This window comes from Populus euphratica, unplaced genomic scaffold, assembly GCF_000495115.2.
Source record: "Populus euphratica unplaced genomic scaffold, PopEup_1.0 scaffold63.1, whole genome shotgun sequence".
Taxonomy (NCBI): Eukaryota; Viridiplantae; Streptophyta; class Magnoliopsida; order Malpighiales; family Salicaceae; genus Populus; species Populus euphratica.
Window position 1 is genome coordinate 424,217 of NW_011499942.1, and position 16,328 is coordinate 440,544.

General features: G+C 36.3%; 3 protein-coding genes across 4 annotated transcripts; 2 read left to right on the forward strand and 1 right to left on the reverse strand.

Moving 5' to 3' along the window:
* The first annotated feature begins 275 nt into the window (after positions 1–275).
* LOC105137120 (serine/threonine-protein kinase WNK8-like) lies at positions 276–2,000 on the forward strand. The gene has a single exon (XM_011042730.1). The coding sequence runs from the start codon at positions 336–338 to the stop codon at positions 1,977–1,979; it is 1,644 nt and encodes a 547-aa protein (XP_011041032.1). The 5' UTR covers positions 276–335; the 3' UTR covers positions 1,980–2,000.
* Positions 2,001–2,852: 852 nt separating this feature from the next.
* Positions 2,853–6,754, forward strand: LOC105137121 (ATPase ASNA1 homolog). The gene is made up of 11 exons (XM_011042731.1): positions 2,853–3,104; positions 3,617–3,828; positions 3,930–3,992; positions 4,160–4,270; positions 4,593–4,667; positions 4,765–4,833; positions 4,905–4,970; positions 5,316–5,393; positions 5,496–5,594; positions 5,980–6,114; positions 6,284–6,754. Exons 1-11 carry the CDS (start codon positions 2,927–2,929, stop codon positions 6,419–6,421), a joined length of 1,224 nt encoding a protein of 407 aa, XP_011041033.1. The 5' UTR covers positions 2,853–2,926; the 3' UTR covers positions 6,422–6,754.
* Positions 6,755–7,126: 372 nt separating this feature from the next.
* LOC105137123 (ABC transporter G family member 28-like) lies at positions 7,127–15,153 on the reverse strand. 2 transcript variants are annotated; one of them, XM_011042732.1, is made up of 14 exons: positions 14,409–15,153; positions 13,900–13,976; positions 13,391–13,663; positions 12,949–13,012; positions 12,707–12,853; positions 12,485–12,519; positions 12,211–12,284; positions 11,082–12,007; positions 9,877–10,173; positions 8,939–9,433; positions 8,254–8,402; positions 7,776–8,065; positions 7,569–7,702; positions 7,127–7,459 (listed from the first exon to the last, which is right to left on the reverse strand). In XM_011042732.1, the coding sequence occupies exons 1-14, from the start codon at positions 14,648–14,650 to the stop codon at positions 7,303–7,305; spliced, it is 3,360 nt and encodes a 1,119-aa protein (XP_011041034.1). In that variant the 5' UTR covers positions 14,651–15,153; the 3' UTR covers positions 7,127–7,302. The 2 variants fall into 2 exon arrangements, with proteins under 2 accessions (XP_011041034.1, XP_011041035.1); XM_011042733.1 differs by lacking the exon at positions 13,900–13,976 and having other exon boundaries at positions 14,409–14,496.
* Between the last annotated feature and the right edge of the window lie 1,175 nt (positions 15,154–16,328).

Below are 16,328 nucleotides of genomic sequence, written 5' to 3' on the forward strand. Positions count from 1 at the left end.
TAAAATATCTTTTGACACTATGTATATGTAAGAAAATACAAATAAAAAAAAATCTTAATATATAAAACCATGCTAACATAATTTGAGGGATGAAATTGGAATTAAAAAAATTTCGATTACCGGATTGAAAAGAAATACATGTTTCATATAAATATTGAAAACCCTAGTTCTTTTAAATGTATTGAATGCGGATTCGTTTTCCTTTGGGAAGTACACTAACAAACAGCGATATATAGAGAACAAAAGCAGACACTGTGTTTTTTCGCTTCTACTGTCTCGTAGTTTGTTTTTGGAGGGCTACCAGTTGTTTTTTTTAATTTTTTTTATTAGAAGACATGGATTTAGGTTCATGTGAAAACAGCGATGATCATCAGTTCCTGGAGAAAGATCCTACAGGTCGGTTCGTTAGGTCTGATGAAATCTTGGGAGGAGGAATGGTCAAGACTGCATATAGGGCTTTCGATGAAGTTGACGGAGTTGAAGTTGCATGGAAACAAGTAAACGTCGAGCATGTATCACCAAAACAACTAGAGAAATTGACCACTGAGGCTCGCTTATTGAAGTCGTTGAAAGATAAGAACATCATCAAGATTTATGATTTTTGGATCGATGATGAGAAGAAAACTCTTAACATGATTACTGAGATATTCGTTTCTGGGAGTTTGAGTCAGTATTGCAAGAAACACAAGGGTGTTAATGCGAAGGCTATTAAGAACTGGGCAAGGCAGATTCTTCGAGGTTTGCATTATTTACATACTCATGAACCTCCTATCATTCATGGCGATTTGAGATGCGATAACATATTTGTTAATGGAAACAATGGAGAGGTTAAGATTGGAGATCTTGGATTAGCCATTGTTATGCAACGCCCTACTGGTTTATGTGATTTAGGTACTCCAGCATATATGGCTCCTGATCAGCTTTGTGAAGAGGAATACAATGAGCTTGTCGATGTTTATTCCTTCGGCATGTGCATGTTAGAGATGGTTACTCGTGAATATCCATGTTGTGAATGCAAAAATCCAGTGCAGATATATAAGAAGGTTATCTCAGGCGTGAAGCCGGCTTCCCTTGATAAGGTGAATGATCCCCAAGTTAAACAGTTCATAGAGAAGTGCCTAGTTCCAGCCTCTTTGAGATTGTCGGCGATAGAGCTTTTGAAAGATCCATTCCTAGCAACTGAAAATTCAAAAGATACTGTCTCTAGTTCTATAAAGTTACCCAATAATCTCATGCCCAAGCAAGTGACCAGCTTGCCACTTGCAGAATCCCATTCGATGAACTGCAACAACAAGAAGCTTCTGGTAGGAACCTGTAAAGAAAGTATCAATGAGCAGCTCCAGTTTTCAACTCCAGAAATTTGCAAGGTCAACGAGAAAAATGAATTCAGATTAAGAGGGGAGAAAATCGACAACAATACGATTTCATTGACTTTGAACATCACAGAAACTTCATGTTGTCAATCAAGGGAAGTGGAGTTTTCTTTTTATCTTGATTCAGATACTGCAGTTTCGGTAGCTGAGGAGATGGTTGAACAACTTGAATTGTCACCTGAAGATGCAGCTTGTAGTGCTAAGTTGATTGATGCCTTGGTAATGAAGCTGGTTCCTAGCTTGAAAACTTCATGTGGAAGCATCGCGAGTGCACCTGATCAGAGGCATCCTGATTGCTTACAATATGTCAGAGAACAGGAGGCTTTACAATCATTTAATTCAGAAATTTTTGCCGAACAAGATATGACAATTTCCTCTTGTGCCAGAACTAACAAGCCTTCGGGATCTTTCCATTGCGATCTTCAATTGAATACTCACAATTTGGGTTCAGACTTTATGATGCTTGATGATGGATGTCTACCAGAACACAAGAAATCTGCAAGAAATTTAGTGAGCTCCTGGATTGGTTCATGCTTTGGTAGGAAAAACAAGAGAGCTTGTCCTGCATCTACTATCCATACCAAGCAGAAGAAATTGACGAGCTAAAGCTACACGAGGACAATGGAGGAAGCAGTAGAAGATTTCACAAAGAAGATACCATCTAAAGGATTAAAAATCAAACTCATGAGGATTATTTCAATTATTTGCTAGCCCGATTTGTGAGTAATAGTGATGTGGTACACACAGACTCTTGCATTGAATCTAATCTCTCTATCTGATCTGTTTTCTTTTCCTGCAAGCTTCTGAATTCCAAAGCAATTGATTGAGTAAAAGCTTTTTTTGTCAATCTCTTGCCATCTCTCTCTTCTGAAAGTCTTTTAAATCAAAACTGGCTCGGTTGTCAAAAAATACCATATAAAGGATTAAAAATCAAACTTTCCGATCTTCCTGTTCTACTTCTAACTGTACAAAATGCATCAGTTAGGTTCAAATCATCCTAATTGTGGTGATGTTTCTCTTGCATTCTTTTAGAATTTTTGCAGTAATCACAAAAGTTCTGCCAATCCCTGGTTGCTCCATAAATCTGATAGGTCTGTAGAGAAGGCTATCGGATCATTGTCCTCTACGCGTCTACTCTGATCAGATACAATGGGTAGCTAGACCGCGCCATTTATGAACTGCTGGTGGCAACAGAATGGTTTAAGAAAACTTGTATCTGTATTGTCTCCTAATCAATTGGCAAGGTCAATTTTGCATGATTTTTTTCTTTGTGGGAAAGAAGACTTCACTCGATTTTTTGACATAAATTATTAAAAAATCTATTAGTTTAAACCAAGATAAGGATATGATTGAGAATTAATTGATGCATTGGAAACATCATTGAGAAGAAAAAAATAGATTGGGTGACCTAATTGAGATCTTCTTATAAGTTGGGGACTGTTATGAGGTTTGTCCAAGAGGAAAGTATATAAACACACAAACAAAATCCTAAACAAAAACAGTCTCTTCTGTTTCTTGCCAGGAGCAGCAACTAGCAAGCCAAAGCATTAAAAATGGCTTCTTGTTCTCTAATTCCTCCCGCTTCTTCTTTAGTTTCATCTTCTCTATGCAAGTTATTTACTTCAAGAAACCCCATGGCTACAGTGGGTTTGCTCTCTTTTGCACCAAAAACTTCAAGCTTTGTCATTCTCTCTATCAAGCAAAGGGCTTATCATGAAAGTTCATTTAGGGGTGAGTTTTTCAAACCCATTCATGTTCAATTCCTGATTCTTTGTTGTTGGGTCTTTATTTTATCAATAAAGATAGAAACTTTTTGGGGTTTTACCTGTTTTCTTGTTTAACGTATTTATCATGGTTTCTCAAGATTTGTAAAAGTGGGATTATTTAACTGGGATTTGGCTTAAATGTAGAATTTGATGGGGTTTTTTTTAATATTTTGTGATCGAAATATGAATTGAGAGTCATTACTTTGTCTTTGTTTCATTGGCCAGCTTTGTTTAATTGGATTTTGATTGATGAATTGTGTAGTTTAGTGTTAATACAAAGTTGTTAATTGATGAATTCATTGATGAAATATTTATATTTCATGGAGGAGGGAACGATTTTCTTAATATACTATGTTTAATGGTGGTTTCCAATTTAGAAAAGTAATGTTCTTTAAAGAGTTTCTGTTTCGGCAGCTTCTTAGAGAATTTGACTGTGTTGAAGTGGGTTTGTTTTGTTTTGTCTGTTCTCTTTGGCAGTGAGATCAGTGGCCGCTCCAGTGGAAGATGTTGCCGGATTTGATGATATGGTTGCTGGGACAAAGCGGAAGTATTACATGCTTGGTGGGAAGGGAGGTGTAGGAAAGACGAGCTGTGCTGCTTCACTTGCTGTGAAATTTGCAAACAGTGGACACCCCACTTTAGTGGTTTCAACTGATCCAGCACACTCCTTGAGTGATTCTTTTGCTCAGGTTGGAGACTATAAAATACTTTTCTTGTTCTGTACTTTTGTTTACTAATATCTGCTTTGCATTTTAGTAGAGCTTAACATGAGTGTTGTGTTTTTATTCAGGATTTGACTGGAGGTACCCTAGTACCTGTTGAAGGACCTGAATGTCCACTGTTTGCACTCGAGGTATTTGGGATAAATCTTACCGTGATTTTCTTCGATGGTGGTTCTTTTTTTTCATGTGCACCTTGAGATAATCATTATTCTAAAAATAAAAAAAAAAATGTTGGTGGTTTTATTGTGGTTTTGCTGTTTTATGCACTCAGTAAGCCAGATTTTTAGTTTTGCAACAGATAAATCCTGACAAGGCTCGGGAAGAATTTCGTAGCACAACTCAGAAAAGTGGTGGAACCGAGGTCAAAGACTTCATGGAGGGCATGGGACTTGGAATGCTCGTTGAACAGGTAATTCCTTGTCTATATTGTTGGCATTGCAACTTAAGATAGTAACTTACACCAATTGAACTTGCATTCCAGTTCATCATTCATGGTTTCAATGCTGTTATAACTTGATAGTCAATGCAAATCTCTCTGATTTTCCTTTTTCCATTTCTGTTTGTCATTCAAAGTTAGACAAGGAGCACTTATGATTTTAAGAACCTTCACCTAGAACTTTTGATCTATCTGCCCCCTCCATCAAAACAAAAATTGGAATTATCTTTATATTATGGATTATGCTTGATACCCTACTTCTCTTGACCTGTTTTTCATCTTTTTATTGACAAAGTTAGGAGAGTTGAAATTGGGAGAGCTACTGGACACACCTCCTCCTGGTTTGGATGAAGCTATGGCAATTGCCAAAGTATGTTTTATCTTCGTTTTTCATTGTTCTTTTTGTATTGTGAGTGGACTGTCTCTGTATTTTTTGGTTTCCTTGCTGAAAATAAAGACTATGGCAGGTGATGCAGTTTCTTGAATCACAGGAATATAGTATGTTTACTCGAATAGTTTTTGATACTGCACCCACGGTGAGCATAAGCACCAGAATTATGTGAATGTTTACAATGAATCAATGGAGGTTCATGATTCTTCTTTACAGGGCCATACATTGCGACTTTTGTCCTTACCAGACTTCCTGGATGCATCCATTGGCAAGATATTGAAGGTAGAAACACCAACATGAAACAATGAAAACATAAATGTGTTCTGGACACTTCTGAAAAACCTGAAAAATTTAATCTTGAATTGCTTGTGTAGAAAATTTTTTGTTATGCAGTGTAAGTCGGAGGTAGTTCCTTGAAAATTACTTATAATGAATGAACTGCACACCATTTATTTTTTACATGAATTTGGTGTCTTTTAAAGAGTTGTACGCCACATTGTATATCAAAGGAATAACTAGGGTATATGGATTGTGTTGTTAATGATGATAACTTGTTTTATCTCCTTCGAAACAATTTTCTATTTGATTACCTTGCATTACTCTAAAACTGTTTTCACTGTACTGCAGCTTAGACAAAAAATAACTTCAGCAACCTCAGCTATCAAATCCGTCTTTGGCCAGGGGCAAACTACCCAACAGGATGCTGTAAGCCCGAATTCACTGGGAGATGGCTTTATGCTCCACATTTTTAATTCGCAAGCCCCCTACCACCCCACCTCTTTTTTTTTTAATTATTTCTTTTTGCAGGCTGACAAATTGGAGCAATTGAGGGAAAGGATGATAAAAGTGCGTGAACTTTTCCGTGACACAGATTCCACAGAGTTTGTCATAGTAACGATTCCCGCGGTAATATGTCAAAAAATCTTCTCAAATACTCATTATGCTTATTTTTTTAATGAGCATCTGCCTTGTCGATTGAAGGGCTTATTTGCTGGCTTAATGTATCCTCTTTAAGTCTAAGCTTTGAGGGGAGAACTTTTTTCTTCCCTTAAAAGAAAAATAAAGTAAAACAAAATAAACGGAGCAATGCACACTTTTCCGTGCTTTGCTTAACAGTCGGGGAAACATGTCCAATGCACAATATACCCTTGAATTGACAGAGTATAATTGTGTAATTTTTAGAGTAGCTCATTTGCATAAGAGGAGCGGAAAAGGATAGCTAAAGTATATTAACTTATTATGAGTGTTTTGCTTCAAAAGGAATAATTACCATTTCGTTTGTTTTTCCAAGGTAATGGCAATCAATGAGTCATCTAGGTTGCGTGCGTCCTTGAAGAAGGAGAATGTTCCTGTTAAGAGGCTTGTTGTCAATCAAATTCTCCCTCCATCGGCTACTGACTGCAAGTTTTGTGCAATGAAAAGAAAGGTATTAATTCAGTTACTGTTTGCAGCTTTGAAAATCAATATAACCACCCCACTCATATCCCTTGCACTTGCAGCATAGGAAAAATAATATTTTTCATTACAATGGGTAACATTTTGAGCTGAGGTTTAACCAAAAACAAATTGTTAATCATTATTTTTGGAAATTTCAGGATCAATTGCGTGCTCTTGACATGATACAGAATGATCCAGAACTCTCGATCTTGACATTGATACAGGGACCTTTAGTTGATGTAGAGATCAGAGGTGTTCCAGCCCTTAAATTTCTGGGAGACATTATATGGAAATGAGTATCTGTGGAAACTTAGAATGATCCGAGCAATTGCTTGGGCATGTCTATTTCATTCCAAATGAAGAGCTACGGGAACCGGAGGTTTAAGTTCTTTCTTAATAACTTACATGCTCTTTTCGTTACCGGCAGCAATTACTTGATACAGAAGCAGCTGAAGTCTCCTCTATACTTCCGAATCCACGTAGAGCAGGATAGATAGTGGAGGCCCATGTTCTCAACACTGTGAAGGCTGAAAAGTTCGAAGTACTTTGTACTTTTGTTTTCCTTTCTGCTTTCCGTTTCTCCTTGTCACCATGATTTTCATATACAAAAAACTTGCCATTTCAACTGGTTAAAGGTTTATGTGCATATGAAGTTAAAAGCATTTTTTTAAAAAAATTAAATTTTATTTATTTTTTCCTTTTTTTTTAATCATGATGTCAAAAATAATTTTTTAAAAATAAAAAAAATTATTTTAATATATTTTTAAATAAAAAAATATTTTAAAAAATAACCAAAATTATATTATCAAATAAACAATTAACTCTCTAGGTTTCTCATTCAACTTAAATTTTGACAGCAATAACAGTGCTATTCATGTGGCTCCCAATGAGCACAGGGAGCCAATCAGTTGTAACCCGTGGCATGGAAACAAATCGAATGTTTTTAGCTACCAGCACCTCTTCTTTGTCGAAAAGAATTATCATTTCTAGCAGGAGTTGACTAAATCAATAACAATCCACTTCCAAGATTCCAATATGCAAATCTAGAATAAACTGCAGAATTTGATAAAATGGATTGGAAGCCAGAATATTTGGGTTTGTGGGCATATGGCTTCGATGATTTTCCACATTTGCAAGTATGATAGAATGGCAAAAGAATGGTGCTTGGACTATGAATTCACTTCTTTTGGAAGGTTATCATCCCAAAGAATGCCACAACTCGACTAACTAGACCTATGAGTAAGAGGATGAATATACATAGACTCCAATAATGAAGATTATAACCGGTTTTCATTAGAGAACCACAACGAGTAATCAACCACACTCCATAGTACCTGAGTACAAAAAGGAACAGGGTTAGGTTTTGACTCATCAAGTCACCAGTAGCGATATAAAGTACACAACATGCATTTGTAAATTACTTAGCAAAGGCGATTGTCATACCTTTCAGCATTTGCAATCACAAATGCTTCCAAAGCCCAATTAGGATAGCACAGCTTGGCTACGAACTTCAAAACTTCACTTTTGTTTGGTTGTGATGCAATGAGAGTCAAAACAACCGGAAGAAGAACTGACCACTGCAAGAAAGAAACTTGTCAGTAAAAACAGATGACCTGTGAAGTGGAAATTAGCTAATGCACCTTCACTCACCAGCTGGGCTGGACCTGGTTCAAAAAAGATGGCCAGTACATAGGCTATTCCAGTTACACAGTAGACAAGACACAGCATGACAACGTAATTATCGGTGAAGGAAGATCTTGGGTTGGTGAAGAAATAGAACATAGAGAGGTAAACCACTGGCTTGACCACAGTATTAAAATGGTCAAATGTATCCTTGGCAAGAAAGTAAGCAACACTGCTCATGCCAGAGGCACTCTCTCTCCAGTACTGTAACTTCTCAAGAGAAAATGATCTTAAAGCCGCTATCTTGCAAAGGAGAGCTGAAATCAGTAATAAGAGTAATGGTTAGGAAAATGTGCATGAAAATGATATACTGAGAGTTAGCTAGAGGCAAAACCAAGTCAAAGTTCTTTCAAGAAATTTAAACTCATGCCCTTATAAACCAAGAATAAAATTAAATTAAAAAAAAAAACCTCCCAGCTAGAGTAACTGAGTTTTTCCTACTCACAAACTGCAATAATGGAATGTGCATAACCAGTAGCCCCGAAAGTTTGATCGCTAGGTTTTGTAATTGATCCTAAGCAGGCTCCGGCAAGAAATAAGATCAGATAATCTGCTGCTTGGATTTTAGCTTCCCTTAGTCTCTGTTTAGAAATCCTGTTGATTGTGAAGATCAAGAGTAAGAATAGAAGCAGAATGCAGAAATGGTTACTCACATTTCATCAGTGAAGGTTAAATCATATTTTCCCTTTCCAGGGGCAAAACCACTGGAGTTTAATTATTCACTCGATAAATGCTTAAACATAATGTAGGCTGCAGCTAGCATTTTGGAAGGGAAAATAGCAAGTCATTATGGATTGAAACATATTCTATAAATATTCTTCTTGGGAGTTTACAGATCGGAGCCTACCATTTCTCCTAGAAATAATCCAACAGGATGAGCTACAACATTAAGCAAATATTTCAAAAGAAAATCATGCCAGTGACTTCACTATCAGGGTTGTACACAAGAACTCACATCTTTCACATAATAAATAATTCAAATGCACTGATGCACCTCTACCCCAAAAAGAAATAATAATTGAAAATGTGTAGGATGCATTTAACATGCTTACTTCAGCTAATATGAAGCTTTCGGTGAATATTATATATTCAGAAACACCTGAAAAAGTCACAAATCACTTGGAATTTACCTGCCGAGGAAGTATCTGTATTGCTGGAAAACTCCTGGAGTTCTCCGATATGATAAATCACTGGACTTCAAAAAATTGTGTCGTATCTTATCCCGATGCAACTCCACATTACTCTTAACATCTTGCCATAATTCCCCAGCAAAAGACTGTTCCCCCATTCCAGTGTCAGTAGGATTTGATCCATGATCTGGATTTGCTTCCACAGGTGACATAACAAGTCCAGCAGCATACTTCTGCATATCTGGAGGCATGGGGTATCCATTATGATGCATCCATCTAAGAGGAAGTTCCTTATAATTCACACCTGAGCTCGCACTTGATGTCACTATACCCTCCAAAATGTCAATATAGTGGTCAGGAGGATTAACACGCTCTGGGACACAAATCCCAAGGCCTGCAAAGTATTCTTCAACCTTCTTCACTGGACCATGATAGACAGTAAGGCCACCTTTCGCAAGAAGTACCAAGTCATCGAACATTTTGAACAAGGCATAGCTGAAGCAGAAGTTCTACCCATTAGTTAAGAAAATGCTAAAATTTTGAAAGCCCCCACATTCAGATTAGATCAAAGTATGGATTTGCATTGGAAGAAATAGTCTAAATTTTTTCTTGGTTGATAGAATTCTCTCTCAATTTTTTCTTGTGAATGATTGTCTTCTTATTTGCCTGTTGCATTACTTCCATTGCATATCTCATCAAATTTTAGTTTTTTATAGCTGGCTTACTATTTAACAGTGTGACAAGTTGTATTGCTTGGTTAAAAATTAGGTCACCTTAAAAACCACAAGTATACTGCATGAGATGTTTATTAATGTCCTTGCACCTGGTTTTCCTAATTAATACGGTACTGTGTAACCATAGGAATGCATAGCAAATTTAAACTCCAACTTAAAGATTAAAGATCTTCAAAAATACAGACAAGTTATCATAATAGTTACCTTGGTTGGTGAACAACCATGCAGATGTTTACCCCTTCAAGAGCTTCACGCCGAAGTGCTCTCAGAAGAAGCTGAGAGGATGCACTGTCCAGACCAGATGTGGGCTCATCTAAGATCAAAAGTGAAGGTTCCATGACCATTTCCAGGCCAACATTTACTCGCTTCCTCTGGCCTCCAGAAATTCCTCGCTTCTCCACTGTTCCTACCATAGAGTCCCGTACTGATTGTAGACCTAAAGACTCAATAACTCTTTCAACAATCAGAACTTTATCTGGTTTTGGTATGAAAGCAGATAGTCTTCAGTAACCAGGAGTGGATTACACAGAAAAAAAAAAAAAAAAAAAGGTTGGTTAGGGAAGATTGTGCAGAAATCATCATGAGGAATGCACGAGTAAAAGGTGAGGCAGAAAAGTTCAACGGAAGAAAGAGCATTAGCTCCAAGTCATGATTCATAGCATAACAACCCTACACACACACACACACACACATTTTTATTGTTTCTTTTTTTATGCATACCCCTACAAAAATCTTATCTGGAACATTGAGGAACAAATTTGAAGAGCATGATATTGAAAGAAATGGAGGAAAGAGCAACACAAACATGCATGCAGGCATGCATATGTGTTGCATAGCATGTTATCCTTTTTATTAAAAAAAAAAAGCTTCTGGCCTTTCACTTCAAATTCACTAAGAAACTGACCCCATTTATTGGCAATACTCGAATTCTCCAAGAGCCACACTTAAGCATCGGAAGACATAATTCAAAACCAAGCATATGGTAGACTTAACTGCATGAAGTAAACCCAATAAAGCAAGGAGGTTAAAGCCTTTACATGTAGGGAACACTTGGTGAGTGTGGTTTCACTTGGATGTGGAGCAATAGGAGCCTTATTCATTTGCTGGATATTTACCTTTCCTATTGACCAGAAGTAATTATGCTTTACATACTTATTCCTATTGGATTATTTGTCTTAATTCCTCTATCAAAATGTAGCATTTTCTTATTTGGACACCTGGTCATAAACTCAATTGCACCTATCTTGTGTCCAATACACTGTTACTTATTGGTGATGAACTTTTAATTATTGTTTGAAATTACTTTATTATCTACAGAAACTTGCTAAATAATACATGACAAAAAATTCATATGAAAAATTAAGATAAAAACTAATGTTGAAATGTGTCAGAGTCAAGATGTGGAATACCTGCAACGTGCACTAAACCAGAGGTTCTCTTCAACTGTCAAGTTTCCATGCACAATATCATCTTGTGGAACAAAACCAATAATTTTCTTATATGAGTGGATGGATTCATTTTTCCCATTGATTAGAATCAAACCAGTCATCCTGCATCCAATTGCTTTTCCTGCAAGAGCAGAAAGAAAGGTTGTCTTCCCAGCTCCTGATGGACCCATTACAGCTGTAATACGGCCAGGCTTTATTTTGCCTGTTAAACACCTTAATAGATGCTTGTTTTTGGCTTTCAAAGTAAGGGTTAGGTCTTTGAATGAAATCTCAATTAGAGGTCTTTTCTTGATTTCGGTATTGGTGGCCAATGAAACTACTCCTGAGAATGTGAGATCCTTGTTTTGTTGCTGCATAGCTTTCTCTTTCTCAATCTGAGCATATGCATACTTGAAAATTTGGCTGTGCGTATTCATTTCTTTTCCCTTTGGCAAATGTCTCTTGGTATTTGGATCTTCAAATTCAAGACTGATCCCCTCATAGCTACCAGGGTCATCTTCAATTTCATGCATTATCTGCATAAGGTCATTGGGTTCCTTTTTCTTTCCTTCTGATGGTGCAGGTGAAGCCAGAGATGTTATCGAAGCATTTGAGCTTGTAGGATACAAATCTTCATCTATTTCAGATTTAGCCTGATCCAAAATCTTAAGTCGCTCAGGATGCGTGACATATTTCTTACGAGAAAATGTTCGTGAGAAATGAGCTTGCAATCCACTTGCATGCTTCTTAGCAGCATCTTTAGCAGCTTTCCACCTTTGACGTGCTCGTGCTGTTTCTCTTGCACTTCTTGCAGCTGCTTCCCTGGATTTGGCTAATCTTCTCTCTCGAGTGGTGAGAACTTGATCAGAACAATTGTAAATAATAAGTAGCAGGGTAGTCAAAGCAGCCTGCATAAGCAAATAAAGGTTTCATCTCTATTAGCTAGCTGCTTTTCCTGAGAGGAATGCATCGTTAGAATTCATGAACAGAACAAAGAATATTGTAAGAAGTTCAGGAAGCATAAACAGGTCACGAGTTATTAATTAGGTTAACATTTCGAACATAAAGAACAAGTATGAGATAGATTTTAATGTAAAGTGAGATAACTTACTATTAACATAATCCCATAGGCATGAATATTTTGACTTGGGGAGTTTGCGTTACATGAAGTCAACTTGAAGCAGGCTGCAAGTCAGTTGGCAAAGGTCAAGACCATCAATAAAGGAGAGGTGAAAAGCAATATTGGAGTCATAGAAACAGAATAGTCTACAATAGCAAGAATACAAATCCCGAATATATAAATTCAGTTAACATAGATGTCACAGTAAACAAATTCACAACACCGAGAATGATTAAAGACTGATAATAATAAAGAAAATCCTTACTTGTCTCGGATGTAGATCCCATCCTGCAGTAATGTCTGAAAAATGATGAAAACACGCATCCCATCAGAAAAAAAACAACAGAAAGGTGACCTCCAAGAGTTTAAATTATCATAAAAACTATATGTCAATTGAGATATTACAACTTGATTGTTAACACATTATGAGATAGTTTGCAGCAAGAAACAATCGGTTGTTAAGCAAGTTTTGGTCACAAAGTAATACCCACTACTGCAAGAATTTTTCTGGACCGTAGTTGGACAGTATGACCCAGCTGAACAGAATATTTCACCACTACTGCCAACATCAGCCCATATGTTTGCTCCTCCACAGGTATGGTTTGGCTGTCCTGGAGGTAGTTGATAACTGTACCTGCAAAACCATACATAGTGTATATGCATTATAGCCTATAAGCAATTCAGATCCAAAGAGTAGAGTAACAATTTCGAGCTGGAATCCAGACTTACGGTTCACACACTCCAGTTGCCCTATTGAGTCTTGAAAGTGGACAGTGAGAACCTAGCGGGCAAGCTTCAAAGCACAAGATCCCAATTCGGAACAAATGAAAAATGTCAGGGATAAACCAGAGACAGAGAGTTTAATTTTAGATAAAGATTAATGAAGTAACACCATGAAATTAAACCAGCGTGGTACACTTTGAAGGAGATAACTGAATACTATAACAGTTCTTCTTCCATTTCTTCAAATGATACAAGGAAGTAAAATAAAGTGAAAAAACATCATACTTCAAGTTTTTGTTTCCAGGGGAAAGGATAGTAAGTATGAAATAAGTAAAGCAATTGATAACTCATGGAGTTTCCTAATAGAGTTAATTATAATTAGAACTTTGAGGGTTCTCATCTGAAAGTTACTCGCAAGAAATAATTAACAAGATTCTCTAATACTTACGTATCATGCAGGTAAGACCATGGGGACAGAAGAAACCTTCACAGCAAGCCTGACAGCCGCGAGTTCTTGCAGGGATTTCCTTTGAATTTTCAAGGTCAACTGGCTGATTTAGACCAATACTGCAAGCCCATCCTGGCTCACAACCAGAAACCCACGAGGTTAAATTGCAGTTCTTGTTAGGTTTCAAATAATTGTCAATGCTTGAAGGCTGAAAGAAATTGTTGAAGTAGAATTTCATTTCTGCTGCTGTGCATATCCGCCGTGTGATATCTCCTGTTGAACAAATTAAATACACCATAAGGTCCAGAACATGTACATTAGCAATTAAAATGCTTTAAACGAGGAGTAACATGGTATAACGAAAAAGGAAAACAATACACAGACAAGAAATTCTTCTCTTTATTTTTTTTCTCCATTTTTTCAGCAAGAATTGCAACTCATGAAAATAAAGGACTAATTGTAAGCAAAGTACTTTAGGCCTTCTATTTCTAATCTAAGTACTTGGATACCTCCAGTCTTTTGAATGCATTTCGTCAAGAAATCCAAATTGGAAGAAAAATTGAATGCCTTGTTCCAATCATCTTCCCTGAAACAAATTAAGCTTTCACCTTAATTCCACGGTGCAAAATGTACAGACACATCAAATGGAGGAGATCAGGCATAAAACAAATCTAGCTTGAGACCAATAAGCCGAGAAAACAGAAAGCAGCACACGATTTAGCTATAGCTAGTTCCCCGTTTCACTTTTGTGATGCCTCCAGATGTCATTCCAGCATTATCATTCAAGACTGAGAAATCTCAGAAAATAAATTAAAAAGAAAAAGCTACAAGTTCTCAAATTTCCAACATTGGTAACCCAAGAAAACAAAAGGAAACGCTAGATCAAGTACAATTCAAGGCATTTAACATTGCTAACATGATTCACTGACAACCCAGAATCCAAAACAACACAAAAAAAGAAGGGTTGCTGTAATTTTTTCTCTTGAACAAAAATATACCACTAAAGGTAGTAACTTACGGGTCTTTGATACAGAAAGTAGATCGGTTGCTGATATCCCTGCTAATAACTGCTGTCAGATTTGACATCCTGCTATAAACAAGCTGTGTTATGAGTGGAAGAACTGCAGGATTGTCAATTTCATTGTAGTCCCCCACATCTTGACACCTGACTAAATGCTGTAAACTCAAAACTACAACGACCCAGATTAGCATTGACCAAGAAGTGCAGATTTTGAGCTTCTTTAAGCCCATTTTTGGCATTGAAGTGAAGCTATGAGAATTGAAAAGACATGAAAAGGTTGATAAAGCTTGAAAATTTATGGTAGTTCAAGATGTTTGGCTATGTTCAAGTTCATCTTCTGACAATTAGAGTGGAGAACGGCAAAGATTGAGCTGATAAAAAGAGGGTGGTCTTTGTTTTATATTACAAGTTGTCAAGAAATGAATGTTTTACATGGGAAAATTTGTTCTTGGAAAGGCGGCTGTGTTTGCAGCCTTGAGAGGAATGGAGGAAGCATGTGGTGGTTCAAGGTCAATTGTGTTTTAGATGAAAGAGAAGAGAAAAGGGGAAGGTGGGACCAGTATGTAAGAGATGCAGAGCATGTCTTGGCAACTTTGCCTGTTTGGACGGCTCCGAAGACATTTCTACGTTCATTAATGTTAATTTGGTTCCCATGAAAAAAAAATATCAGAAAAATCATGGATAGCTGTCTCTTTTGTTATGTTGAAGAAGATCAAATGAGATCTCCTTCATTGGACATTCCCTCGAAGCCATAACATTTGGCAGAAGGACATAAAACATTGGCTCATGAGAATGTATTTTTTATGTTGTTTTCAATATAAATTTGCGCTTCCCGTATACATTACAGGGGCCAAAGCCTCCCAAATGAATAGATTCTGCCGTGAATGAGGACTTGCTGATCTGCAGGACACGGTTTTCCTTCCCTTTTTACATGGCAGGAAGGAAACGACCAACTATAACCAGCAGAAGGTCAGAAGCTGCTAGCGACCTTGCCACTAGGCAGCATCCAATAGAAATTTATTCTTAAATAACCCAGTATAATTTTTATTTTTTTAAAATTATTTTTAATATTTACACATCAAAACAATTTATAAATACAAAAACATGATTTAAAAAAAAATCAATTTTACCTCACCACTACTCAGAACACAGTATCAAACTAGCCAAGTTACAAACCACGCCCACGTTATGTCTTTTGCTGGACTACAGCAAGGCAACGCCGTCCCAATGACAATAAAATTCATAAGCTTTCAGGAAAATCTCATGCAATTCCTCTGGCTTGACCGGAATAGTGTATGTCTAGCTAATTTGTCACAGCTAAACTGTGAACTATCTCTAAAGTCTAAACTAGCCCACAGTTTTATAAGAGAGAAAGAAGGCTTGATTAATTCACTTGAACTCGAGTACATGGCCCAATATTCATGTGGGCTCAAACAAGCCTACAGTGCTGCAGTTCAAACCCATTTATATCATAATAGTGTCATCGGGTTAACAATTCAATTGAACAGTTAGTTTTGTTATAGTAAAACTTTTTTTAAAAAATATTTTTTATTTATAAATATATTAAAATAATATTTTTTATTGAAATTATTTTTAATATTACCATATTAAAATAATTAAAAAATTAATGTTGAGTATAAAATTTTAAATTTTCATGAAGTGTTTAAGAATAAGGCTGAAATCACATTTCATAAAAATTTAAAATTTATTTTTATTTAAAATTATTTTTATATTATTTTGATGTGTCATATCAAAAATAAATAATACACTAACACATCTCTTTAATATTATAAGCAAAGTAACAATGTAATAGCATAATAAAGTATAATTAAAATTATGTTATTATATCAATTATAATTTTAAAATTAATCAATTAATTGGTAAATGGACCTCACTATAAGTTTTTTTTTTAATTTT

What these genes read in the sequence shown, in the direction of transcription:
- LOC105137120 (XM_011042730.1), top strand. Translation starts at nt 336, where the DNA reads ATGGATTTAGGTTCATGTGAAAACAGCGATGATCATCAGTTCCTGGAG.
- LOC105137121 (XM_011042731.1), top strand. Translation starts at nt 2,927, where the DNA reads ATGGCTTCTTGTTCTCTAATTCCTCCCGCTTCTTCTTTAGTTTCATCT. An exon ending in TTGGAATGCTCGTTGAACAG is followed by an intron (nt 4,271 to 4,592) that starts GTAATTCCTTGT and finishes TTATTGACAAAG; the next exon opens with TTAGGAGAGTTGAAATTGGG. An exon ending in AAACTACCCAACAGGATGCT is followed by an intron (nt 5,394 to 5,495) that starts GTAAGCCCGAAT and finishes TTCTTTTTGCAG; the next exon opens with GCTGACAAATTGGAGCAATT.
- LOC105137123 (XM_011042732.1), bottom strand. Translation starts at nt 14,650, where the DNA reads ATGCCAAAAATGGGCTTAAAGAAGCTCAAAATCTGCACTTCTTGGTCA. An exon ending in TGGTCTTACCTGCATGATAC is followed by an intron (nt 13,013 to 13,390) that starts GTAAGTATTAGA and finishes TGTGCTTTGAAG; the next exon opens with CTTGCCCGCTAGGTTCTCAC. An exon ending in GGGATCTACATCCGAGACAA is followed by an intron (nt 12,285 to 12,484) that starts GTAAGGATTTTC and finishes ACTGACTTGCAG; the next exon opens with CCTGCTTCAAGTTGACTTCA.